Source organism: Protobothrops mucrosquamatus, unplaced genomic scaffold, assembly GCF_001527695.2.
Source record: "Protobothrops mucrosquamatus isolate PMUCROS unplaced genomic scaffold, P.Mucros_1.0 scaffold3457, whole genome shotgun sequence".
Classification (NCBI taxonomy): Eukaryota; Metazoa; Chordata; class Lepidosauria; order Squamata; family Viperidae; genus Protobothrops; species Protobothrops mucrosquamatus.
The window spans coordinates 94,870-122,731 of record NW_015389435.1 but is presented as its reverse complement, the minus strand read 5'-3'; the positions used below and the strand labels follow the sequence as shown (position 1 = coordinate 122,731).

General features: G+C 40.1%; 3 protein-coding genes across 3 annotated transcripts in view; 1 reads left to right on the top strand and 2 right to left on the bottom strand.

Annotated features, from left to right (window-relative positions):
• The window catches only part of MAPK8IP1 (mitogen-activated protein kinase 8 interacting protein 1), a 23,334-nt gene extending 19,824 nt beyond the window's left edge, over positions 1 to 3,510 (top strand). The window contains exons 9-10 of the mRNA XM_015827042.1: positions 1,288 to 1,386; positions 3,311 to 3,510. Coding sequence (XP_015682528.1) covers positions 1,288 to 1,386; positions 3,311 to 3,383 — 172 coding nt within the window. The 3' untranslated portion in view covers positions 3,384 to 3,510. The remainder of the gene's footprint in view (positions 1 to 1,287; positions 1,387 to 3,310) is intronic.
• A 2,443-nt stretch (positions 3,511 to 5,953) lies between these two features.
• Positions 5,954 to 8,750, bottom strand: CUNH11orf94 (chromosome unknown C11orf94 homolog). The gene is made up of 3 exons (XM_029286370.1): positions 8,689 to 8,750; positions 7,111 to 7,178; positions 5,954 to 6,090 (listed from the first exon to the last, which is right to left on the bottom strand). The coding sequence occupies exons 1-3, from the start codon at positions 8,748 to 8,750 to the stop codon at positions 5,954 to 5,956; spliced, it is 267 nt and encodes an 88-aa protein (XP_029142203.1).
• Positions 8,751 to 10,954: 2,204 nt separating this feature from the next.
• PEX16 (peroxisomal biogenesis factor 16) lies at positions 10,955 to 25,524 on the bottom strand. The gene is made up of 11 exons (XM_015827046.1): positions 25,348 to 25,524; positions 23,383 to 23,418; positions 20,155 to 20,231; positions 17,514 to 17,647; positions 16,981 to 17,081; positions 15,973 to 16,053; positions 15,721 to 15,873; positions 14,220 to 14,292; positions 13,465 to 13,584; positions 12,552 to 12,616; positions 10,955 to 11,400 (listed from the first exon to the last, which is right to left on the bottom strand). The coding sequence occupies exons 1-11, from the start codon at positions 25,481 to 25,483 to the stop codon at positions 11,342 to 11,344; spliced, it is 1,035 nt and encodes a 344-aa protein (XP_015682532.1). The 5' UTR covers positions 25,484 to 25,524; the 3' UTR covers positions 10,955 to 11,341.
• Between the last annotated feature and the right edge of the window lie 2,338 nt (positions 25,525 to 27,862).

The window sequence follows — 27,862 nt, the reverse complement described above, 5'->3', positions numbered from 1 at the left end:
ATATAAGCATATCGTAGTATACCACTTTTGTACCAGCTAAATTAGTTGCTGGCATTGTTGTTTTAACTGCTGAGAATAGAGAATACTTGAAGGAACTTGCCAATGTTGAAAGATAAATAGTTGGAGTTTCTTATTTCTCACCTGACTTTAAGCTAAGTTTGGTTACCAAGCTTTAGAGATAGGCACCTAACCCTAACCCTTTCAAGGAGAGAATTTAGCTGGATCTACAGGCAATTCTCATTATTTATGAACTCAGCATATGTGAATTCACTTATTCACAAAAATGTATTTGGAACTGCAAAATTAATATTGTTGATACTTCCACATTTAAGCAGCAAAATATTTGAACTACTTGACGCCTACATTCCTAGCTAAGGTTTCAGCAATTGCTACTTTAAAATTCCCAGCAATTTTACAAAACCTAGCTACCATGAATAATGAGACAATTGTATTTGTCTCTGCATGTAGAAATATTCTTTAAAATTCTTCATTGGAATTTTACAATATGCAAAAAGATTTTCAAAATGTTCATTCTCTGTGGCTTTTAAATGAAAAGATTTCATAGTATTTGCTCCTGTTAAATGATTAAAATTTATTTTAACTAACACATTTTAAAACTATTGATAAATTGATAATACATTTTACAGTTTCATATTATAAATAACTTTGGAAAGACCTCTAATGGATAAATATGAATTTGGGTTTGTTAGTGAGGATTATTGAATCATGAATAAAGCCTGGATCGGACTTCTCCATCACTGCACATCAAGGAACATATGTGCCTATCATTCAGAAACAGTTGCATAGGTGTTGCATTTATATGTCTGTGAATGTTAATGTTCTGATTAGGGGGAGCTCAAGCAACAAAGCACAGTCCTAGACAACCCTAGACTAGATTTTGTTTTAATTTGTTAAAAGGTTAACTGCTTCTAGCCCTACTTTGGTAAGTGGATCTAAATTGGGCCCAACTTAATGCTTTAAGATAATCCATTGTGTAGACACATTAGGAATACAGTACATAGTTCTCATTTTCTAAATATAAATTGAATTAAGAAATATATAAAAAACATCCCAGACAATTGAGGTGTTGGTATAGGTTTATGTATTTATTACTGGATCTATCTATCTATCTATCTATCTATCTATCTATCTATCTGTCTGTCTGTCTGTCTGTCTGTCTGTCTGTCTATCTATCTATCTATCTCATCTTTACTAATGTAACCTATATCTTGCTTTTTCCACAAATGTTCTCTCAGGGCAGCTAACAACTTTTATTTTTTCCGTCAGATATTTTGGGTTCATTACCAAGCACCCTGCTGACCACAGATTTGCATGCCATGTCTTCGTCTCGGAGGAATCCACCAAGCCACTTGCAGAGTCTGTAGGGTGAGTTGTTGGCTGTCAGTCCTGGATTTTCATTTTTCTAAGGATTTTATTTGATCAAAGGGAAAGGAGCACTGGCCTCAGATAACAGGTGTAGTATGCAGCTCTGGTGGCAGCAGTGATCACAGCATACTTGCTGGGGTCAGGGATTAGTCAGTTTTCAATGCGCAATAGAGGGTAAACATAGTTTAATCAGAATTCTAATTCTGCCTTCAGTTTGCTTAGAATCCCATTGGTATGGCATGAAGACGTGTTTCAGGGAGTTGCAAGGTTTGACTGGAAACCGTCTTCATTAAAGTTAATGAGTTCATAGAAATATAATCCATTTCCTGGAAAAACCTACAGTATTGAGTCAGGATATTCTTAGAAAAGCAATCTAGCGCTTGAATTCTTCACCATTAAGATGTTTTAATGGCTCATGGAGATACTCCTGTTTTTCAGTACATAGCATTTTGCTCAGGCCCACCACAGTGTGGAGAAAGAATTCATTAAGGTTGATGCATTTTTCTGAGGCCTATTTATACATATCTGTGCCTAAATGTTCTATTTGCATGAACATTAATATATGTGCATGAGGTCAGAGCTACTACAGCATGTCTGTGAAAAGTCCATTTCTGAAATGCTGTTTGTTGGAAAACAAGAGTTACTACAGATTTATGGTACTTGCTTCTCAGATATTTGGCACAAGTTCTTGCATAACTTACTGTCATTTCCTGTGCAGTTGGCACATAATATGTGCAGTAAGCAGGTTATTCTGCCAGATCTTTGCATTTGTGGGATGTGCTGTATTTAGCCTGGTTACTAAAGACTATTTTAGAGAGATCTGATTCTTTTTCCTAAAATGTTTGAAAATACAGCCCTAAATAATGAAAAACTTTAAAAAGAATGTATGAAGCAAATTTGTTCTGTCTATATGCTATGATACACATCTAGCCTCTCTTCGCTATACCTTTTTCTCTCTCATTCTCTGTGTGTGTGTGTGCGTGCGTATAATTACTTTTTTACAATAACAATCTTTAGTATTTAGTAAGCAATGTGTTGTCTGGGTTTACATATTTAACGTTAATAGTAATACAGTTTCTATTCCTACCCTTTATTGTTTTTCTAACCATTTATAAAAATTTTCCCATGTTTGGAAGTATTCTGAATCTTGTTTCCCTTTCATTTTCAATGTGAGTTTATCCATTTCTGCACAGTCCAGGATTTTCTTAATTATATCTTCTTCAGATAGTATTTCTTCATTTTTCCAATATTGAGCAAATGTAATTCTCGCTGCTGTTAATACATGTAATGTTACGTATACACATTCTTTATCATAGTTTTCTGAAATTATACTTAAAAGAAATAGTTCTGGTTTATAGTCTACATGTGTTCCTGTTATCTTCTCTAGCCACCTATGTATTTTTGACCAAAAGTTCTTTGCTTTAGGGCATGTCCACCAAAGATGGTAGTACATGCTTGGATTTTGTCTACATTTCCAACAATTGCCAGACATATTTTTAAACATTTTTGCTAGTCTTGCAGGTGGTAAGTGCCATCTACAGAACATTTTGTATAAATTTTCTTTATAAGTAGCTGCCCTTGTTATTTTATAGTTTCTTTCCCATACGTTTTCTAACTCTACATTGTGCCCAAAAAATTTTGCCCAAGTTATCATTGTTTCTTTAACTTGTTCATCTTCCATCTTTAAATTTAACAGAAAACTGTACAATTTCTTAATCGATTTATCATCTGAGGACAATAGTATCTGATCAAACGCTGTCTGATCTTTGTAAAAACCATATATTTTTGCATTTTTCTTGTATCTCATTTGCATTTGCAAATGAGGCTGCCATGATAGCTCTATGCCCTGTTCTTCCAGTTCTTGTTTATTTTGTAGTTTCCCATCAGTGTTCAAAATATCTTTTTCTCTCTCGTTCTTTTGCAGGAAGGCTTTCCATCAGTTCTACAAGGAATGTGTGGAATATACGTGCCCCACAGAGGATATCTATCTAGAGTAGGGGCAGGCCCAGCCCCCTCTTCGTGTATAGACAAGGGCCATTTCCCCATTGTGCATGGACAAGCTGCTTCAAGACTGAAGGAGGAAGAGGCATGGGAGCAGTTTCCCTCCATATGCAGAGCCCCTCCTCTTTCAGTACACCTCCTTTCCTTGGGCAGGGGGTTTGGGGAGTTGAGAATGGGTGGGATGGGTGGCAAAACATGGGGATTACTATTTTTAAAGAAATACATTCTCTTTTTTCTTTAATTCAAAGAAAAATGCCACCGGTGAAAGCAGTTGCTGCCCCCACACATCTGGATGAGCAAGCAAAGCACTGGCCCGAGAACAGGCAGGGTTGAATATCCCATGTGTTTGGCATAGGAGGGGGCTGGTTTGGTGCCTGGGCAAAGAAACTCCTCCACACTTTTGTGGGTTCCTGCTATGTGCTGGAGGCTGCTGTAGTCTGCCACATATTCCACGTTTAACATTTGCTGTTTAATAGGACAGGAATGCTGGACTTCCACCGAGAAAATTGGATCGTTGATATATCAGCGTTAGATAAAAGATAACAGAAATGATAAATCAAAATCTTGGATGGGAACGTGCGTGGAAGCTAAGCAAAAGATTTCTGACAAGTCCCAGTAAGCAGAAATCCACTTTGTATTTGACCTCCAATGTCTGTAAAAGTAATCCAGGATTACTGTACTAGAGACACTTTGGCACCTGGGCTTTGAAAGAGAGGGAGAGTTTGAGAATTCTGGAATTATAGTCCCGATGTATCTTGTGGGTGCCAGGTTGTGGGAGGCTGAAGGTGAAAACTAGAAAGAACCACTGTACTCCTATCTGATATAGAAAAATCCCTCTGTTGCAACTCTGATTGTGCTATCCCTTTTCCTTTATCTATCTGCAAATCCTAAACTCAAAGGGATGAGAGTAATCTGGGTACTGCAGTGAACCGAGAGCCGTGTATCTGATTCATCCATATTAGGGGGCTCGGAGCTGCTCCAGCCATTAAGCACAATGCTGAATCAGGAAACAGTAGTGAGGTCCTGTGGAGAGGCAAAACCTACAGGACTAGCATGGGTAACAAGGAGCCAGGAGCTGCAGAAAGGTGTGCCTTTGCCTTCCTCCCCTGCCTACAAGCCCGTTTTCCAGGCAGAGGGCTCTGTTCTTCTGCTGGATCTGCTCTGATGACAACAATGATTAAACATTGATGTTTCAAAGGAATGGTGTGGCTTTTGTGTTATGAGGTCTTTTAACAACTGTTTGAAGCCCTTAGGATCGAATTGCAGGAGCCCACGTAGATGCTACAATAGATAGCATTGTATAACGTACCCATCCACCCACGTTTGAGAAGAAAATTAAGAGAATTCTTACATGCCTGCAGTTTTCAGAATTGTATGTTGTATACATTGCAGAATCATTTTATATTAGAGTCCGGTTTGGCTTGTATGGAATGGTCATTCGGGGGCATACGAAGCAACTTCTTTTTTGCATTCCCCCCCCCCTTTATATATTTTTCAAGATTCATTTCCTGCATCTCCGCTAGGGGGCTTACATAGAAACCCCTGTAAGCCAAGTTATCTCTGTATTTTTTATTGTTATGTATAATGTGGAGGGCCCTGTTTTTTTTTGTGTTGGAGGTTACCATTTTCTACCACTTCATGGTCACCAGAAATCTGCTTCAATAGCTGTATTCTCACATTCTCTTAAAGAAGAGCTGGTTTAGTCTAGTGTTTAAAGCACCAGTCTAGAAACCAGGAGACTGAGAGTTCTAGTCCCGCTTAGGCATGAAAACCAGACCAGTCACACTCAGCTCAACCCATCTCACAAGATTGTTGTGAGGAAAATAGAAGGAAGGAGTATTAGGTATTATTGCCCCCTTGAGTTATTTATAAAAATAATAAAAGATGGGATAAAAATAAAGGCTTTTGAGATATTGGAACTTAGGAACCTGAATCAGCTTTACAACCAATGCCTTTCTCTAATGCCAGCCGTTATTTCAGCCAAATATGTAATTACCTACTAAGCAGGCATGCTCTAAAATGCTCTTAGAGGGTTTTGGATCTGTACTTTTATTAAATATTACATAAATGAATGGCACTACACAGACAGAAAGGCTTTTGAGAGCTAGATCTATTTAATAATTGTTGAAATTGTAAACAACAAAATCTGCTCATTAGTTTATACAAATTAGAATTCTAATGTGAGGTATAATCCAAAGACAGAATCACTGGAAAGGTGACAGAGAGGTAAAAATAGTCATGGCACTAAAAACAATATTGGACACTTATTTTTCACTACACAGCTTCAACATTGGAATTGGAAGTCTTATCTCCAGCCAATAGCCAAAAGTTTCCAAATATTATTTAGCATAGTTGGAATTAAAAGCATGAAAGAAAAGCTAAGAATCTACAAATGCCAATCTCACCTTAAAACATTGTGCTTATGATAGGGACACATAGAAAATACAGAGCTGCATGGATAGTTTCTAGAATAGTGTGAAGTAACAGGATGGGGCTTATTCCTCTGTGCATTTGGCTGTTTTATCAAGCAAGACTATGGAAAACAGGATATTTCTCTTGTCGTTTTTCAAAGGAGGTCATCGTAATAATACTCTTCAAAATTTGGTTCATCCCTCTTGCTTTTATGTGTTCTGTGCAATGTTTCTGACTCCTTACGCCGTTTCCGTATCTGGAACTTGGGATGGCGTGGTTTAAGGCCATAATCTGTGAAAACACAACCTTGTGAAATACTGCAGGTAGTAGGAATGGGAAAGATTATTATGATGGTTATACATCCCCAGAGTGCCCACAAGCAGGCACTAGTCACACATGTGTAGACCCCATTTCAACCCTCTTTTGGCTGCAAGGGAGAAACTAACTTCCATGGCTACTTCCTTTTGTAATTGATTGGCTGACCGGTCAACTGACTGATCTGGAGAGTGCAAAGCCTTGTAAGTAACAAGTCCATTAAGGCACGCATTGGAAAGTGTAATTGGAAGGACTTTGTTCTTGCATTTTTATAGCCTGCCTGACAGGAAATTCTTTTCCCAGGCAAATCCTGTCTCCTTGCTTTCTTACTTCATGTTATGTTCATAGGGTATTGAACTCAAACTCTCAAACTGCCCTCAGACGTGATTGTATCTTGGCTGCACATATCTACTAGAATAGATGGTACCCAAGAGATATGATCAAGGGGAGAGGGAAAATCCCTCTTTGTTGCCACTTGAGATTGATACATTAAATAGTTGGCTGGTTGAATTCCAATTTCAAAGAGAAAAGAGAAAAAAAAGACAAACACTGTAGCGCACTCAGTGTTCCACATGCCAATTGGAGGTCACATTTTCATGTGTATTTAAGCCAGTGTTTAGCTCAGCAACTTTAAGAGGTGTGTGGACTTCGAGAATTACCCCAGCCAACATGGAAATAGAAGCTCACACTTTTTAAAGTTGCCAAGATTGGGAGATACAGGGTAAAAACTGTATGGACAGTAGCATAACACAGACCTGTCCCTGATGTGGAGAATGGGCACATTGTGGGGACAATAGCATGATTTCCTGAGGTTCTAGGACAGGAGGGGGAAGGGCACAGCAAAACAAGTTGTGTGAATGTGGCCCCCTGCCTAGGACAGCATAGCTACCCTTAGCTGCCCTGGGGTTAATACAGTGGAGATGTACAGTAGCAATGTGCCTTTACCCAGCCATGCCTGATGCCAGAAAATAGGAACTAAACTTAATACGTGCATACCATCCACTAAGCCAAAATGTTTCTGCTGGAGCTCCAAGGGCGCGATGAAGTCTTCTGGGACAGATCGACTGAATCTGCCATAGGAGAGCACAAGATCAGGAAGGGCTATGATTACTGCTTTAAAGCCCTTAAAGTGTTTGTTTAAAAAACAACAACAAATCAATGCAGGGCAATTTCCTCATCATTTCTTTTGACAGATCTCATGGGCAGATAACCAAGCGATTAAATTCTAAATTGCTCTTTTAACAGTAGCTATCATAAATCCTCCATAACCGCATCATATCTTGAATCCCTAAACGTATTAAAATGCTGTAAAATCCAATTAATGGATCATCAATAAACTTCCATTTACATATTTCAACCTTAATTCTCTTCATATTGGTATTAGATGTAGAGTCTGAAGGAGCAAATCCTCCAAGGAAATCCTCCCACACCCCATCAGAGGAGTGCCTGGTTGCAGATTTGCAGGACTTGCAAATCTGATGTACTCCGCAGTGTGGAATCACACTGGCTCTCTTTCAATTTAAGTGTTTTATTTGTTGCAGGTGCCCATTGGAATGTACTTTTCTGCGCCTGAATGGGACTGAAATAAGTCTGCATGTATAATTAATGGATGGAACTAATTTGTTTTAATAATCCTTAGGTTTTATGGATAATCCTCACAAATGAAATTATTTCTATTTTTTAAAATATGAATTTAATGTCTAAGAATATGTATGCAGGTCCTGTAACTTTTTCTTTTCTATTCCAATCTCTCCCTTAAAATACATAGTCCATGGTCTAAATTGCTCTAGGAAAATGTGTTTCCTTCAGATTTTATACTCTATGATTGTATCAGTCCAAATATCACTTGTTAGAGAGAAAAAAAAATTACCAAGCACCATTTTCTACACAATATAGTGATTAAAAAAGAGTTCTTGTGTGCAAGATCACAATGTCACAGATATAATGAAATATGAAAATAAAATGGGGAAGAAAAAACAAACACCAGTAATGAACAAATGATATGTTCTGCCCTGAAATATGCTGGTAACTATATAAAATTTATTTATTAAAGACAAAACTGCATGTTGGGTAATGAGCATTTTATATTATCTGTGGTTGTCACTATCTCTCACCTCTCTCCTTGAGATATGCAATTACACACTGACATCATGTAATTGCAACTTTCTGAGGTAAAGTCTTATCTCAAGGTGTCCGGTAGGAAAAAAAAATACCAAAAAGCTCCACAAAAAACCCACCACCGAAACTTAACAGGCATATCATGCCTCACTCCAATCAGATATCAGGTGTTTTAGTCTTTTCTGACAAAACAGTGGTTAATTTCAATTAATTAAATAATATTGGAATTCATCCCTCAGTTTTTCCTGAAAGTGAGCTTAAGCGTATACTGAACTTGCAAACTTCTGTCAATGCTAAAAAGAATAAAATGTTCCTTAAAATGTGTATGAATGGAGAAGTTGGCACCAGTATGTGATTTCTCAAGCCAGGTGGCCCATCAATGCTCCTTTCCCATCGTAACTATGAATATATCAGGTACACAGGATCAGTACTGAGGCATGAAGCTGTAACTGTTACCTTTGGAGACTTGGCACAGGCAGTAATTTCTGCATCAGAAGTAACACGATCAAAAGTCCCATCTGGCCTACAAAGCCAAGCCCAACTTGATATATCTTTCTCTCCTTGGCAGAACCGAAGGCAGCATTCAAAGGCTATGGCGTTGTCACAAAGGTATAGAATGTAGGATAGTGCTGAATTCCATGGACTGGGCAGTGAACATAGGTCACTTTAAGAACAAAAAGCAGGCATCCGCTCCCACACAAACACACACACACACAAAACCCCATACTGCTTCAGCTGGTTGGCTGAAGTCCACTTTAGAAAAAGATACTTTGCTCCATCTGCCATAGTTGCCCATCCTTATTGCCATTAATTGTTTGATCTTCACAACTTTTGTTTGATTAGGGTACCCTCTGACCCTCCTCCCTTTTTCCATCCATAAAGCTCTTTGAAAGGCTTCAGAGATTACCATACAATGCAGGCTTCTCAACTTTTAAAGAAATACTCTCGTCAATTTCACAGCTTCAGACCTGTGAAAGAGCAAGAAGTTCTGTAAACAAAGATTTACCATAATGTCAAGGTCAGCCTGTGCAAGGTGATACCTACTGAATCCTTCTCCCCAGTAGTTAATGGCACAAGCACCATAAACAATTCTGAATCATATTGTATATAAATATTTGTAACTCAACAGTTTTCAGTATTTGTCTATAATCTAGCATTACTCTTTCATTTCTGTCCCACAGTCAGCTATAATATGCTTTAATTATTCCTGTACAGGACATCTGTTTAAAATGGTACCTGAATACTATTTTATTTAGGAGCAAAGGACATTTCTTCCCAAGAAGGCAAAATACATCTTCATTGCTGTTTGCTCACACTGACATGTTCAAGTACAGAATTCAACAAATGCCCGAATAAATGAGCAAAAAAGGAGGATCAGATAAAATGACTGAAAGTTCAAGGTGATTTGGATAATCTTACATCACAGCAATGTCCCTTAAAATCACTGAACCTGTAGTACAGTGGTTCTCAACCTTTTTAATGCCGCGACCCCAACCGGTCGTAAGTCGAGGACTAAACCGGTCGTAAGTCGAGGACTACCCAACCGGTCGTAAGTCGAGGACTTTCCCTGCCCGGGAGCGCCGCGCATGCGTGGTTCCGCCCCCTGCGCCGGCCGAGGCGTAGCTGGCAAGCGGCAGAGACAAAGCAGGCCGACCACCAGCTGGCCCAGCCCAAGGGAGGTAAGGCACCCACCGGAAAAGGGGAAAAAATGGTGGGCAAAAAAAATGGCGGACAAAAAAAATGGCGGACAAAAAAAATGGCGGACAGCCTTGCTTGGCGACCCCTGTGAAATGGCCGATTGACCCCAAATGGGGTCCCGACCCACAGGTTGAGAACCACTGCTGTAGTACATCAGCAAAAGTGGTTTTCACAAAATCTACAAGAACTGAGTAGGAATACAATCCCACAACATGAACAGAAGGACAGGAACAGTCAGAGCAACTAAAATACTTGACAGCTCCTTGCTAGGGTACTCAGTATAATTCATTTAACCTAAGCTTCATCTCCGGAGTCCCATTACATTTCATTTACAGCAAACTTAACAACCAATTGGTTGCTTGAACAATTTGCCAAAGCCTTTCACCTCATTAAGTCACCCAGAGTTGCCCTATTGGGGAGATGGGCAACTAATTAATTAATTACATTTTTTTTCAGTTCCCCAGACTTTGGCTTTTCTGCAGGGCCTTGTAACACATGAGATAGGAACATAATATTTTTAAGGGGAAGAATAAATTCCCTTATAAGGCAACATTTTAAGGGCAGAGAGAGAGAAAAAAGCCAGTTCCAGTTGAGTAGTACAAGCTCCAGCTGACTGGCATGTGGACCACTATGATACTGAGAGAAAAACACAGAATATACTTAGCTGCTATTTAAGCTGGTCAATTCGTTTCAATCACAACCATATGTTGGACCATAGAAGAGTGTGTCCCTTAATCAAGAAAAACGGAGTGAGGGAGACAACCCTTCTTGTGCAGTGAAAGGCACACTGGTTTGCATAAAGACCGGCAACAACTTATTTTTGAACGCGCAGAGTTCAAAAGACGAGGCAAGGGCGGGCTTTTGCCAAGTTTTCATTTCCTTCATTTGTTCGGAAATGAAACAATACAATCAATTCAACATTTCACTCATTTGTCCATCTCCTAGCATTGCTTTGAAATTCTTCTGCTTCCCATCGGTTTAATTCCTGCAGTTCATGACTGAGCATTCAAGAGACCAGACCAATTAGCCCAAAGGCACCGCAGTCCCCTGGCTTTATTAATCCACATTAATGTACAAAATGCTTACAAAAAGAGTTCTGCATCCCTCCCAACCCAAGTCCCCATGCTTTGAAACCAGTTATTACCAAAGAGGAAAGAAACAGCATACACATTTTAAGCCGTCTTTGTAGCACTTACAGGAAGGCATTTTTTAAAAAAAAAAAAAAAACAGTCAGAAGAAGCCTTATTCTTCTCCCTAAAACCATTAATACAAGTCATAGAGAGATGTGCTGCTGCCCCTTCTCTTCCCCCAAGTCTCATGATTGTTTTCCTCCATATAAAGTCACTCTGTCAGCACAAGCTTTCAGCTCGAATCTTCTCTGGGTTGTATAGTAGTTCAAGCTGAAGCCAGATCAGCCCCAATTATAGAAATAAATTTTCTGCCAGGCTGGCAAGTAATCCATCAAAGGTCCTGAAATTGAAGGAAATAAAGAGGGAGAGAAATTTTAAAGCAGCAAGTTGCTGACTGAATTCCCAAAATTTGCTGTTCGTGATGCCCTTCCCTCCCAGAGCCTTTAAATTATCCTGTCGAGAAAAAATCCACCTGATTTTTATGTTTAGCCAAGAGCCTTGACAATAGAAAAAAAAGAGGGCAAACTGAAATGAGTTGACCAAGTACTAAATACACAAGATCACTTCTTAACCCCCTAAATTAGTCTGTATAGCAGGCTGGCAGGTGATGTGATAGAAATGTCAAGGAAGTCATAAATCCCTACCAGTTTCTAGGTTCCTATTACTCAGCCAGATTTTTTTTTAAAAGTAATAGTTTTACGGGAGGGTGGGGGTAATCCTGAATGTAATGCACTGATCTTATTCACGTATCTATCTGCATTTCTAGATATTGCCCAGAATATTCCAGATGCTAGATCCATAACATTTGACCCCCCTGGTTGCAGATATGTTAACAAAATAATGGCAAAGGTTTTGCACATAGCAGGCATCTTCCACTAAGCAAGCCTGATAAAACAAGTCCTATGTCTCAGTGTCAACATAACTAAGTGAGCAGCCAACTAGAGATTCTGGGGAGAATTTCAAATTCCTCAGTGGCAACGTCAAACAAGCTCAACTTTTCCAACTTTGCCTTCATCTACAGTCATTTCAACTCTCCCTCGTGGAATTATACAGAGATTCTTCAGACAAGCATACAAAGAAGATGGGACTCCATCCTCATGATTTCCTTCACTGATGAAAAAGCTGGGTTGACAAGATCAGAAATGAGGAGGTGATAAGCCTCCTGGGAAAGCCAAGGGAAATCATCAAAACAATTAAAAAACGAAAATTAGAATATTTCGGACATGTGATGCGACACCCAGAAAAATACGGCCTACTCCATTTAATCCTCCAGGGAAAGATTGAAGGCAAACGAGGTCCAGGCAGAAGAAGAACATCGTGGCTTCAAAATCTAAGGGACGTTTGGACAAAACCCAGCAGCACTTTTTTGTGCAGCTGCTGATAAAAACAGGATCGCCAACATGATCGCCAACGTCTGATAACGGATATGGCACAAGAAGAAGATGAAAACTATCTGTGAAAAACAACCAAACCTTGCAGGCTTCTACTTACGAGTCACTAGGCCAACGCCAGGAACATAATCCGCCAACAAGCGCAGAAGAAAGAGGATCCTGCCCCTACAAAGGCATATGGGGGGGGGGGGGGAAGAAGGAAAAGAGGTTAGTGGCTTCTTTTCCAACAACAAATGCTCTCTTGAAACCACAGCAAGGTCACAGATTTCACAGGCCTTTACATTTCTGCCTTCTCAAACCATGTCTGTCTAAAATAATTGCTTGTGCAAGACCCCCATGAAGTATAGTGGTGCTAATAATAACATCAGTAGCTGCTAGTAGCTCAAGCCATAGTGACTCCAGGAATAGATCTTAGGATAGCCTTCTATTCTCTAAGGACAAATCTGGGGACTCTGCCATTAGCAAAGGGACTTTCTGAAGCAGAGATGGTTCCGGTTTGCCTTGAGACAAAAACAGATGTGTTGGTTTTGAGAGACTCTAAGGTGCCTAAAAAGCCACTTTTGTGCTTGGCAGCAGGAAAAAAAAATGGAGACTAGTGTTGGAGGGAAGAGTTGAAGTGCCAAGGAATAGGGAGGATGGAGCTTCTCTTGGTGCATTTGGCATCTGACCGTCTGATGAGATGCAGATGGATGCTCCATATACCTTGAGTCCTCATGCTGGCAATGGCAGAGGAAGCAGCTGGGTGAATGCATTGTCTTTAGCAAAGGCTGCCCCAAGTGGGGAGCTTGGGGCCAGAGCCTGAGAAGGTACCCAAGGATGGCCTCCTTCCTTCTCTCTTCTCCAGAGAGAGAACTCTACAGATATGGTGCTCCTTTCTTAACTGGCTTCTAATGCTTCTGGCCATCCAAAAATGTATGATCTCAATTTGGCTTAGGCAGAAATTGTTGTCCTGTATATTTACTTATATAAGTAGTCAAGAGGACATTTGTTTCTGCAGAAGCTGGCAGACTTACTCAGAGTATCTGTCATAAAACGGGGATCTTAGTAGATAATATAGTAGCAGGACAGTCCGGCGTTTCAGCTCCATTCGTTCACGTTTGTTGAGATCTTTCTTTTCACTCAGTAAACTCAAGCTATAGGGAGGAAAATACAAGGAGATTCAAAGGTATTTTATATGATTGTGGGCATTCTCGCAATCGTATTGCAATAGTTACTTTCAGTTTTTCAGAGAGAAAAACTTCTCTTCCATTCCCAGTTAACAGCTTCAGAGCAACAAGACCACAGCCCTGCTGTTTGATCTAAAGCATTCCTTTTAATTTTCTGTTTGCTATTTGTCGATTTCAAGGATATGTTTTTAATCATAAAAGTTTCAGAACTTCAAATTAAAGACAGTTTCCACCTTCTCAAAAATATAAAAAGAAACTACTACTACAAAAAAAAAAAGAAAAGCAGTATTTAGTTTTCACTCTATCTGCATTTAGAAGAGCAGCTAAACAGCATGTCCTTCATCAAACTTCTAATTTTTAAGTTTAAAATTAACTTTTAAAAATGTTTTATGTCTGTAATTTTGTTTAGCTACCTTGTGTACTTGCTTGAAAAGAAGAGCAGGATTTAAACTGAATAAACAAAGTTCTCCAGCCTCTCAAGGAAGTGCAGTTTGTCCTCTCTCAGCTGGGACCAAAGGTATTATTAAGTGGAAATTAAAATTTATGCTATAAGAAGAGGTAAAAATAAAACTTAACTAAGACTGCTTTTTCTCCAAACTGACCTTGCAACATCCAAGATGCCTGACAGAAGCCAGGGTTTCCAAGACTTTTGTCCCCACACTGCTAAACCCAATACTTCAAACAAACATTAAGGAACAAAGAAGCAAGAGGAAACGGAACCGCTCACAGAAAATCTCAAATCCAGGCAGGCTGAATTATAACCAGAGTTATGTTAAATAAAATATCAGAAGAAACTGAAGGGATGAAAATCAATGGAGAAGTACTATGGATCCCCCCCCAAAAAAAAATACTGCAAAGGTCCAGTTCCCTTTTGTTGCTCCCTCCCTCAACAACTATTTTCAATTTCTTCCCATTAAAAATTAAGAGGCACTGGGAAAAAAAACCACCCTTATTTTCTCTAACTGTCAGGAAATTTCTCCTTAGTTCTAGGTTGCTTCTCTCTTTGGTTAGTTTCCATCCGTTGCTTCTTGTCCTGCCTTCAGGCGCTTTGGAGAATAGCTTGACTCCTTCTTCTTTGTGGCAGTCCCTCAAATATTGGAACATTGATATCATTTCACTCCTAGTCCTTCTCTTCATTAAACTAGACATACCCAACTCCAGCAACCGTTCCTTATATGTTTTAGCCTCCAGTCCTCTAATCATGTTTGCTGCTCTTCTCCGTACTCTTTCTAGAGTCTCAACAACTTTTTTACATCGTGGTGGTCAAAACTGGATGCGGTATTCCAAGTGTGGCCTTACCAAGGCATTGTAAAGTGGTATTAGCATTTCATATGATCTTGATTCTATCCCTCTGTTAATACAACCTAGCACTGTGTTGGCTTTTTTGGCAGCTGCAGCACACTGCTGGCTCATATTTAAGTGATTGTCAACTAGGACTCCGAGATCTCTCTCACTGTTACTACTATTGAGCAAGGTACCAATATATATATAAAGATACATGTTCCTTGGTAGCATAGGATGCAAAAGCTGCTATATTTTGGGTGATATTCTTAATTTTACTTCTATGTGATTAGGTGAGCTTTGTTGATCTGGGAGACAGCTCCACCAAAGAAAATGGATTTTATTTCTCAGTGACCATACACTGTACAAGACCTTTTAACATAGTCTATCCTAAAATATGGTTTGCAAATATCTAAAATCAATACAACTATCTTATTCCTCACTGCTTCACCATGTAGTATCTCTTCTTCTTCTTCTTGTGCCATATCCGTTATCGGACGTTGGCGATCATGTTGGCGATCCTGTTTTTATCAGCAGCCGCATGAAAAAGTGCTGCTGAGTTTTGTCCAAACCAGTCCCTTAGATTTTGAAGCCACGATGTTCTTCTTCTGCCTGGACCTCGTTTGCCTTCAATCTTTCCCTGGAGGATTGAATGGAGTATGCTGTATTTTTCTGTATCTCTAATGATAACTAAAACAAAATCTAGAGCCTGCCTGGAAATAAGCACCCTTCTGAACTAGAACAATTTATACTAAGGCTGTAGCTCTCTCTAGTGGTACACAGAACAGACTACAAGAACCACTGAAAATCAAAATAGGATACAGTGCAACAATGGACGGGTAACAAAGATGGATTCAGCAAGTGTCTCCTGGTTGCCCAAAGGTGTTGATAGTTGGCTGCTCTCCATTGCTCTTTGGTTCTGCTTTTCCTCACGTTGCTGAGGCTCACCCCAATGTCTAGAGTGCAGGGAAGGGGCTGAAATTAAGACAAAAGATATTTATCAGCAACCAGCGAGATGTTTGGCCAGAAAAAGTCATACGTACATCAAAAAAAGCAAGCTAGAATGATACTTACTACTTTCGAGAGACCGCACTACACGACTACAGCGCTTCCCCACAAAGATCTGTTCTTTTCCTACTAAGCTGGCTTCCAGAGCTGTCAAAAGATAGCTATGTAAGGCTACAATCAGAGGAGGGCACAATTCTCCCACTGAGATGATCCAGTAGCACAGTCAGGCCCCAGTCAAGAATAGGCATGGAGATACACAATATTCCAAATGGAATGGAAAACTCTGCAGACCGCTGAGCAGATCTAGACATGTCCCCAGAAAATGTTGCTCAAACTTTCTAGTATGCCTACTTTGAAGAATGAGGCTCCAGAAGTCCTCCTCATCTGTGCTAAAAGAAAAGAACTTCAAGGCAACTTCTCTGTGGGTTTACCCTGAGTGTATAGTATACAAATATGAGCAATAAACAGAAGTTGATTGTCCTGGGCTATTTATTCAGAAATTGCCTACAACAATCCCCTTAAGCATTTGCTCTCATCTTTAGATAGTAGGGTCTTTTCTTCTCAAAATGGGATGGCAAAGTAGAGCTGAACGTTCCTTAACCATCTACAAAGGAGTCTGTGAGAATGCAGCTATGCTTACTTTTTCAGAACACTGAGATTCAGCTCCTTGGTCAGGTCAAACTTATCTTTTCGGTGAATAAATAGAACTGTGCTAACGATATTTTTGTTCAGTAGTGATCTCACCATAAGTCCTTTTATTTCCTTCTAAACTTTCCCCAAATGGAAAAATACATGATTGCAAAAATGTGGAATAACTACTGTAACTATGATGTTCTCTTTAATAGCCATGTCCCTGCATGGACACAAATAAATGCATTTATTTCAGGCCTGAACTAAATATTGGAAATGAATATTTAATATAGAGTAATACAAAAAACCCACAAAATATTTTTGCTGATATTATCCAAGTATGGGTTATTTGGAAGACTGGAGGACACAACAATAATTCAATAACATCCAGAACATCTTCCATTCCCCTTGATTATGCTGATTAACTAATTGGTTTTGACTCACCTTTCTGATACAGTGATTGTCTCCTGTCCAATGGTACAATGGGAGGAGAGGTTTGGATACCAGCTTTGTACCACAGCAAGAGCAGGAGGCGCAAAATGGCTCTGCGGGTCAGAGCAAGGCACGGTTATAAGCAACGAAGGCACACAATTTCACAATCAAGATGCTAAAGGAGCATCAGTGTTGGCAGACACTCCCAACATCTTGACCCTGTGGTCATTCTTGGAAACTGTTTTGGGATAGTGAAAATTAGGAGGCTTATATAAAATCATAGTCACTTATCATGCAGAAAGTTTACATACTATTTTGGACAGAAATAAAAATCAAGTAGATTTGACAAGAGCCCAAACTTATTCCGAACTTATTGTAAAAACCGTGTGGTTTATACTATGCATGCCACACAATCAGTCTACTTGAGTTATAAGCACTCAGGATCTATCAATAAAAAGACCCTGTTTCTTTTGTTTGCCAATCAAATGCATTTTGATAAGAGGCCAAGCAGCCTTGGATTCCCCATCTCTACGTTCAACACTCACTTGGTTAATTGGATGAGGACAATAGTGGCCCACCGGCCATTCTCACCCCACACCTTGGCAGTTCCCATCTCGGCAAAGACCTCCAGGCATTCGAGAACACTCAGCCATGTTAGCAATTTCTGCTGGGAAAGTGGCTATACAGGAAAGGCAAACAAGCCTGTGAGATGACTCAGTATGACTAGCTTCAATGTATAGTAAAACACTGGTTTTTCTTTTAATTCTCAGTATTTTGAACACTGGATACACCAGCTTTCTGCATCTATAAAGCCACTGATCACTACAGCCAATAGACACAGAGATGGTTAGCAGATAAGACTCTGCTTTTCTATGCCCTTTCCTTGTCTGAGTTACTTCTATATCTCTGGGTAACAGGTCTCCTATTGGTTAGACTAATATTCTCAGGCTCTCATCTCTTCTATTGTATTTTTTCCTTTTCTCTGACCTGTGGAGCTGCTCTTTTTTCATAATGGAGGAAAACAGACAATACCCATTACTTGCAGACAGATGTTAAGTGCCTATCATAATGCTGTTTTCTTAATAAAGCTTTCTTTCATGCAAGCATCAGACCTGGTAATTCTTACAAAAGTTAGGCTGGTTACTTTCTCTCTCTCCACACATCCTTTCTACCCTGCAGAGGCAACTGTTGTGAGAAATGAGGGTGCAATGTGTCCAGCACTTCCATCCAAAAGCAACCAGGTGATCTGCTGGGGGTGGTATGTGGGACTTTCAACTTTAACTACCTGTGCTCGGTCTGACTCATCTTATTTCAACCACTTGTCAGCATGGGGGGGGGGGAAGGGACCTGCATGCCAGATCTTTGTGGCAGGGACATGGAGAGGTTCTTAAAGTGACAGGTGATACTTAGGAAGCTGTATCTCTGCACACTGCAGATTCCTCTGTTCCCATCAGCTGACCTGCTGCTTAATATTGGTGCATTCTTACTGTTGGTGGCCTAAATCAGGGGTTTGCAACCTTGACAACTTTAAGACTTGTGGACTTCAGCTCCCAGAATTCCTCAGCCAGCATAGCTGGCTGAGGAATTCTGGGAGCTGAAGTCCACAAGTCTTAAAGTTGTCAAGGTTGCAAACCCCTGGCCTAAATGAGGAAGGCAGAGATGTTGAGGGTCTTCTTTGCCTCCTTTCGCTAGGAGGAAAAGAAATCCCTTTTATCTCCCCAGCAAAGAAAGTCAGTTTCACTGCTTCCTCATTTGCCATTTGAATCCAAGCACTGGATCCCTAATAGAGGAGAATTATCTGCAGCTCAGGGCTGAACTGCAGAATCCTGGCTGCTCTCCAAGTTTGTTATTATTATTATTTTTTTGCAGACATTCTTTACCCAACTAGTAACATCTTCAGTGCACCTACTTGGGTAACGGAACATCTGCAAAGAAACAGCCAAGCTCAGACAGCACCGAGGACTCCGTTCAGATCACATCTTCTCTCGTTAGTCTAAATCAGGCCTGCACAACATGCAGCCCACCAAGGAACCCCCTTGTGTGACCCACTAGGGTTCTTTAAAAAGTTAATAAATTCACCCACCATCCCAAAAGATGCAACATCAAGAGCTTCTCACACCTCCAGGCCTTGTTGACAACACCAGTGCTGCTGCTACTCTGGCCAGTTGCTAAACAGGTATAGGTAGTCTTTGACTTAAACCCGTGGTGGCAAACCTATGGCACGCGTGCCACAGGTGGCACGCAGAGTCCTCTCTGTGGGCGCGTGCGCCATCACCCCAGTCCTGCGCCATCGCCCCAGTCCTAGTCCCAGCTGGGTTTTATAAAACCTTTTCACTTTAGGCCTCCGCCGCCATGTGCAAAAAAAAAAAAGGTTCAATCAATCAATCAATTTCAACTTCTCGCAGGAAAAAAAAAGATCTCGCAATGTTGGAATTGATTGATTGAACTTTTTAGTCCCACCCAGTCTGCCGTTACCACCGCAGCCACGCCCACCCAGCACCCGACAATACATAAGTGGGTTTTGAGTTGCAGTTTGGGCACTGAGTCTCTAAAAGGTCGCCATAACTGACTTAAACCATTCATTGAGTGACCGACCATTCGGCACTGAAAAAAGTGACTTATGATCGTTTTTCACACTTATGATTTGTGCAGCATTCCCCATGGTCACGTGATCAAAACCTGGCCACTTGGCAAGTATTTATGACAATTGCAGTGTCCTGGGATCATGTGATCACGTTCTGAGACTCTCTGACAAGCAAAGTCAATGGGGAAGACAGATTCACTTAACAACCTTGTTACTAATTTAACAACTGCAGGGATTTCCTTAAGAGCCGTGGTAAGAAAAAAAATGGGGCAAAATTCCTTTAACAACCGCCTTGTTTAAGCAAGGGAAATTTTAGGTTCAATTGTGGTTCTAAGACGAGGACTACCCTGTATTCTTTAGGCAATGATTTTTAATTTAACAATATGGCCCTTTCCCTTCTATAAATTGGGCCGGGCTGCTCTAAACCTTTGAGGAGCTGAACCCTACAGTAATCTTCATCATCTATCATGCTAAAAGTTGCAAGCAAAAAGATCAACAGCCCAAATTTAATTTAGGTAGAAGTTTCAGAGTCAAAGTATCAAGACGACAAAATACAAGAAATCGCTCACAATAACTTCCTTTGGCCTGCAAAACTTTCTTACCACTGGGAGGGATTGCTGCAGCTCCTTTCGAAGAATCCAGTCATTGAGTAGGACCAGCAGACCGGAGGCAGAATATACTGAGAAAGGGAAGATAAAATTTGGGGAGGGGGAATGTAATAAAAAAGGAATAAAAGTAAAAAGTAAAAATGAAGAGATCGCTGACTTAACAATACTTTTATTTCAAAGCCCACGTTGTATTCAAATCAGTTATTCTTGTTACTTTTGCATTTCCTCTGAAATATGAGTCTTGGTCATTTTTTGGCTTTCTTCCATAGGAGCCAAGCAAAGGAACAGAGTGCATTAATTCACAACTCCCTTTCAAAATAGCCCTAATTTTGATAATAGGTTCTGTGATGCAAAAGCATAAACATTTCTGAAATGACATCGGGAGCCAAATTGCAAATTCAAGCAAAATCCTAACTCTGCAGAGCTTTGCTAGAATTTCAAGAAAGACTAAATATGTTATGGAACATACTTCACCAGGTTCATAGGAGTAACTAAAAGAGTCATAGACTGTTTGTGTCCTTGATCTTTCAAATTAAATCTGCTAGCAGCTCACTTCTCTGACTCTCTCTATGAGAAGAATATTACATAGAAATGGGAGAAGATCTTGGTGGTGGTAACCTATTTATGGGGCACTGTTGCTTGCCTGGGCCAAACAAGTACAATACTGGTTTCATTACATTTGTTATACTGTTATATTGTTTTTTATTCATTTTATCCAAGCCTCAGAACTATTAATATAGATCAGACATAAATAGGCTAAGAAATAAAAGAAAAATCAATAACACAATCATTCTGAAACAAAAATACTAACAAAAATTTTAAAGATAATTTAAAATTATTTGAATTGCTCTTGGTATTTGATGAACAATAATAAGTTTAAATAGTTTGAAACTTATCATGGACAAAACACAGAATTTAGGTCAAGAAACCCACACTGATACCTTATTCTAGGCTACATATCAAACAAAAACAATTAAGGATTGAGGAACACAAAGATCTTAAGAGTTTTTGCAGAGGACAAGAAATTCCTTCTTTTAGGATGGAAAACTTTATGTTCTCAAGAAAATATGAATGAACAGATTACGCTGTGCTAGATATTTGTGTAGCAAGGAATGAAGCTATTATAATTTCATTATTTTGAAAATACAATTGTACAAGCATATGCATTTCTCGCCACACCCATCACATTGAAAGAAGTCAATTAACGCTATCTTGAAATTGTTTATTTCTCAACTTTCTAGCTTACGTTCAAATATTGGCTACATTCAAATGATTGCATCATGGCAAATATGAAGCAAGCATAAGACATAATGTTAGAGTTGCTCTATATGATTAAATGAAAAAAACATTGGTCTGTAATAACTGAAACTGGTTTGTTGGTCTGTAATAACTGTAGTTGTAACTCTGGTCTGTAATAACTGTAACTGTAGCCTTGGATCAGTTATTACAGTTTTTGAAAACTGAGATTAATGACTTCAGTGCAAACCAGAAGCCATATTTTGAAGGTGACTTTTAATACTGTAAGAGACAAAGTGAAAAATTATCTTTACTAGAAAAGCAACTATTTCTGAGCCCAGCATAAAAGGAGAATGAATGGCCTGCAGCTTATTAAACTGAGATATATCTTACAAAGTTGGGCAATGGTAAAGAATGGGATCAGATAGTCCTCTTCTAGGAATGATCATATAAATATGGATTTATATATAAAATTGTTCAAAAATAATATTTCTTGCCATTTTCTTTTATCATTTTTTTCAGTGACAATCTGAATTTTTTTTTACAGCAGTGCTGAATTAAATATTTCATTAGGCAGCTGACTGACCTTGTCTGGACTTGGAAGCTAAGTAGGACTAGGCCTGGTTACTACTTGGATGAAAGACCTCCAAGATAGATCAGAGTTATAAGCTAGACTGGGAAGTCAAAAACAATCCCGGACGGAAAAAGGTCAAACCACTACCATACAATGAGACTATATTCATATAGTTACCAGTGGTCAAACTTGACTCAAAGGATTATTTTTTTAAATTTTATAGATACCTTATTTAAGACAGCCTTCTCCCAACTAGTACTCTTAAAATGCATTGGAATATAATATATACCAAATTTGATCTGTATGATCTGTAGTTATAGAAATTGGGAATGATGGAAACCTAGTACCATATAGAGCAGTGGTTCTCAACCTTTTTAATGCCGCGACCCCCAACCGGTCGTAAGTCGAGGACTAAACCGGTCGTAAGTCGAGGACTAAACTGGTCGTACGTCGAGGACTACCCAACCGGTCGTAAGTCGAGGACTTTCCCTGCCCGGGAGTGCCGCGTATGCGTGGTTCCACCCCCTGCGCCGGCCGAGGCGTAGCTGGCAAGCGGCAGAGACGGAGCAGGCCGACCACCAGCTGGCCCAGCCCAAGGGAGGTAAGGCACCCGCCGGAAAAGGGGAAAAAAATGGCGGACAGCCTTACTTGGCGACCCCTGTGAAATGGTCGATCGACCCCAAATGGGGTCGCGACCCATAGGTTGAGAACCGCTGATATAGAGAACTCCAACACTTCAAATTCTAATTGTGCTATCAAATGTTAGCACTGAAATAGCTAGATTTTGATAACATGAGTTCTGACAATTACATTGTTTTTGGCATATAAATTAAAAGTGGAAATGAGAGCATTCTGCCTCCCAGAAGCCTCCTGCTATCATTTGCACCTTAATGTTTTTGTATGGAGGGAAACCAAAACTTCTGCTATTGAAAGTTACATTTTGGCACTCAATTTTAGCAATCTGATCTCAAGGTACTGGAGGTACACGGACCCTGTCGCCAACTCAGCTGCAAGCTAGAAACTGAATAGTAATAGTAGTAGTAGTAATAACAACAACAACAACAACAACAACAACAACAACAATAATAATAATAATAATAATAATAATAATAATAATAATAATAATAATAAAGTTGGAAGGGACCTTGGAGGTCATCTAGTCCAACCCCCTGCTCAGGCAGGAAACCCTATACCATTTCAGACAAATGGCTGTCCAGTCTCTACAAATGGCTGTCCAGTCCAGTTTTTAAAGTCAAAATCTATATTCTACATTAAAACCTTCAGAAGTTATTTAATAACCCAGGACATGCAATAAGCATGTATATTTTCCCCACTAATGCAATCCCATACGGACTTCTGAGAGAACCCAATGATATTTTACTATTTTAGAACCTCAAAGCAGTTTTACTTACCAAGTTCAGACAGCTCATGAGAATCAGAAAATCGACCTGTAAAAATAAGTACAAATGAAACCTGAGCTACTATTCATGAACAGTCAATGAAAGAGTTTTGAGGGAGCAGCTGTGAAGCAACAGTTATCCAACGTATTGCCCAACTACATTTCCCACATCTATTCTGAATTATATATACGCTTAACTAATTCAAAGCAGTATGACAGGTTCATCTACAATGGAAAACATATATTTTCATAGACTTCTAACAGATCATTAGTCCATGCTTTCCTGTGTCATAATATTTTTGAACTGTAATCTAAGGTTTTACACTGCATCTAACATATATAACAAAGACCATATGGATCAATATAATCAGAAATTTGTTAAACAAATTTATATGGTTCCCCAACTCACACATGGTGATTCAAGGCAGCTAGAATCTAGGCATTTTTTTTGTTTTGTTTTACGACCCTTTAATCCCTTTAAAGGGATTGGGGCAACTGAATGGAGCAGCTTCCAACATTAAAATCACTAAAACCTCACCTCAAAAATAGTTTAAAAACAATGGTTTCCTTGATGAGCATTGACCAAAGAACTGGCATTTTTTTTTCTTATTCAGATTTACTTCTATTCTAAAAAAAGGCCCCTCTCTATGAAATTATCTATAATTTACTTCTTTTGTCCTTGTTTTGTATCTATTCCACCATCAACAGAGGTAGTGTCTTCTCTATAATAGCACCCTGACTTTGGAATTTGGTCTTCAAAAGCTTTTTAAAATGTATCAGTTTTACATATTTACTGTTAAATATGAATTGGTTATAATTATTTAAAGAAAAGGTCTGAAAACTTTGCTGAATAGTTAAATAGGAAGAAAACAATTATTATGGGTAGAGGAGCAAACCAAAATAAAATATCAAGAGTCACAATGCCTTTGCATACATTAATATTACTTTCACATTAGGGATATTGTGCACAGTTCCAATTACCTAACTTCAAAATGGCAATTTAGAGCTGGGTTCTTAGTAACATAACTTTTCACTCAATTGTTGTGATAAGTCAAGGACTACCTGTAATCAACAGACCAACAAATGGGCCACATTCTGCGTCTCTCTGCATTCACACACAGCATGTTGTTATTAGCAACCACTACTTCAGCATATTGATCTTACACTTAGGCACTCTCACCATTAATTAATGTTAATTATAATAAAGACAATCTCCCTGTTCAAAAGCCACATACTTCAAAATATTAGATAATGGACAAATGAATGGGAATGATCTTGATTTCATACTCAATGAATGAAGTGCTGCTCAGATGGATTATGCTTTTATTTCCTAAGACCCTTCATGTGGAATGGAAAGAAATTAAACTTCCAAGCTGTGACCACAGTCATTAAGAGACCAGACCTGTCCAGCAGCACCAAGCACAATGCAAACAATTTCGAAAGAGGTTGCCAAGTTAAGAGATTGAAACCTGCAGTTTCCACAGCACTGAGCTGCAGACATTTAACATATCTGTAATAGTTGAGGACAGAGAGATAAAGAGCCACTTCAATTGAGATCAAGCTCTGCAACTAATTAAAAGGAAAAGTAATTTTAAAAAGTGCCAAAATCATTCTCCAAATCACTATTTCAAATCCAGGGCCAATTGAAAGATTTAAGAGAAGGACCGCAGTATTGTTTATTTTTCCCCTGTCGTTTGTGGCTATTACCTTTTTTCCTGGCAAACCTGCTGGGCATTTTTTAAAAAAACAGTAAGAAATCCAACAGGTGAAGCCTTCTCCAACACTAGAATTCCAGGGTTAAAAAAGCTTCACCTGCCAGACGTCTGCCTATTGCCGAACAGTTAGAAATGCTGAGCCTGAATCCCATTTTGGGATTCGAAGGGAGCCAAAATACAAGTTCAACCACCTTTTCGTATGACAGCCTATGGATACAGAAAGCTTGCCCGGGGGCATCTGCAATTGTGCTCGTCCCTCCTACCTGGCAGCAAGTAAGAGAGGCCGCGCACGGTGCTCTCCAGCTGAGCAGTGGCCGCTGGATGCCGCTTCACGTAGTCCTGATACCGGTAACACAAATGCCGCAGCCTCCCCACCAGCCCCGGCGTTGAACCAGCCATGGCTGCTGCTCTACAAGATCGACTTAGGCGCACACACACTCCCCCATTGCGCCTGCGCACAAACTTCCGGTTTGTACTTTGCTGCCCAGACACACCCCCGGCCCCGCCTCTCTCCTGGTCCTGCTCGGCATTCTACCTCTGCGCCTGCGTAGCACCTGCTCCGAAGCTGGCGCGAGCGAAACCAATCGAGCCCGGAGTGAAACAGCCAGAGGGAGAATGAGCGGAGCGCGGGGAGGTTCAGACTAGCAGGCGCCCGCTTGCTGGAGGAGGAGGAGGAGGAGGAGGAGAGGAGGAAATTTTACCAGGGCTGGAGAGAAGGCGCGCGCCGTCGTGGCAGCAGCGCGCGCCCCTGCCAGGTGTGAGTATTGCGCCGGGGACGCGGGTGCCGCAGACTTTCCTTGCACAGCGCCCAGGTGTTGCCCCCAACTCGGGTCTGGCGTCGGTGGGCGCTTGGTGCAGCTCCTTCTCAGGCGCGGCTGTCTTCGGCGAGGGGATCAAAAACATCGCCAGCAAATTTCGCTTTTGCAGGATGGGCTAATAAGGAAAGCGCTAGGTGGAAGAGATTGGCTCGGGCGAGGACTGCGATGGGGGAATGTGCCGGCGACGCCGCCCTTTGCCCCGCTTTGGAGAGGCTGCCCAGCAGGTGTCTCTAATAGGGGTCTGTCCTCTCTTGGGAGAGGGCATGTGGGGGAACGGCCTGACGTGGGGGGATACCAGAGGCTGGTCGAGGAAGTCCCCTGTCCCTGAGTGACCTTACCGTAAAAATAGAAGTCCTTTCCCACTTTGCAGCACCGACCGGCACGTGGTTTGGTGGCGCCCTGTGCTAAACTGAAATAATAATAGTTCGAGCTATAATAAGAGCGTCTGCTTGACAATGGTCCGTGGCCGCTGTCTTTTTCGCTAACTGCTACCTTTGAAAGTCTCTCTCTCTCTGACTTGATCGCGTTTCTTTCTTTATTTAGAAGTAAGCCGCGGCTAGAATTCCGCGCGTCTGTGCGTAGAAGCAAACGCCCTAATAAACTCTTGGGAAGCTGACTTAAAAGTAAATGGGGACGTCGGCCCAGATACTTAATTCGATTTTTTATTTTTTATTTTTTTTTTGAGCGATAAATAGCTGAGATAGATATTAGACTTGGGACTTATTTATTTGGGGATATCTCACCCTAAACTCTAGAGCAGTGTTTCTCAACCTTGACAATTTTAAGGCATGTGGACTTCAACTCCCAGAATTCCACAGCCAGCATTGCTGGCTGTGGAATTCTGGGAGTTGAAGTCCACATGCCTTAAAATTGTCAAGGTTGAGAAACACTGCTCTAGAGCAAACTTTCCCAAATTGTGAGGTTCTTTCACTAACCCTGCATATAGCGTTCACGGGAGGTGAGAAGAACTTTTAGTTACATCTTTACAATAAATCCAGCTTTCCCAAAGTCCCGTTGTATTTTTTTCATTGTTCATTTTTGGTGTTTGGATTTTTAGATGAGGTCTCTATATGAAGATTACACACAAAGGGACTTGTGACTTGCAAAATGTTTAGGAACCCTTGCCTTGGAGAATAATATAGGTAGTCTTCACTTTGAGTCTGTCAAAGTTACAATGGTATTGAATGACTGGTTATTGCATTGTCCCCACAGTCACAGGATCTCAATTCGGACACTTGGCAACTGACAAATTTGAGACAGTTAGGACATCCCATAGCACATGATCACCATTTGCCATCTGTACTGCCAGCTTCCAATAAGCAAAGTCAGTGGGGAAGCCTGCAGGAAGATGTAAAACTTATTCACATGAAGTCACACTTAATGACCAATGGTGATTCATTTAATGAGTGCAGCTGGAATTGACAAATTGCCATTGTAACTCAGATGCGGTCACATCATTTTTCACATTACAACCAGACGGTTTAGCAATAGAGTTGCAGATCACAACTGCAGTCAGTAAGTGAGGACTACATGTATATAAGGGCTTCATTTGCTTCCAGATGGGATAAACTGGGCCTCTCATTAAAGAAATCTCTTGAACTAGGAAGCTCGCAGTTACCAAATGAACATTGTTGTTGAGGATTCTGTCTCAGTGCATCTGTGTGAAGTAACAGTCCTGGTGGTGAAAAATGCAAGTTGGAATTTATGTGGTTTACATTTTACAGATGTAGAATTAAATTTATGAGTGTGAAAAGCTGGACATTTGATTAGTAACATCAAGACTCATGAAGGATTTAAATTAGTAGAAAATTAGCATATGCATTCCCCTTGCATTTCCATTTTTATCATTGTGCTCCTTGATTTTCATTACTGAAAGTTGAAGATCATGTGCATTTTTAAGCACACAATCCCAAAAGATAAGCATCAACAAATAAACCAGTTCTATCTGAGGAAGGGAATA

Bases quoted from the DNA above. Each gene is read 5' to 3' on its own strand.
- CUNH11orf94 (XM_029286370.1), bottom strand. From the start codon at position 8,750: ATGGGACTTTTGATCGTGTTACTTCTGATGCAGAAATTACTGCCTGTG. The intron at 7,179-8,688 runs GTAACAGTTACA...TGGCAGATTCAG, and splicing joins CCTGTGCCAAGTCTCCAAAG to TCGATCTGTCCCAGAAGACT. The intron at 6,091-7,110 runs GTATGCACGTAT...GTGTTTTCACAG, and splicing joins ACATTTTGGCTTAGTGGATG to ATTATGGCCTTAAACCACGC.
- PEX16 (XM_015827046.1), bottom strand. From the start codon at position 25,483: ATGGCTGGTTCAACGCCGGGGCTGGTGGGGAGGCTGCGGCATTTGTGT. The intron at 20,232-23,382 runs GTAAGTAAAACT...TCCCTTTCTCAG, and splicing joins TCATGAGCTGTCTGAACTTG to TATATTCTGCCTCCGGTCTG. The intron at 13,585-14,219 runs GTCAGTTTGGAG...TCCTCCCTATAG, and splicing joins GGCATCTTGGATGTTGCAAG to CTTGAGTTTACTGAGTGAAA.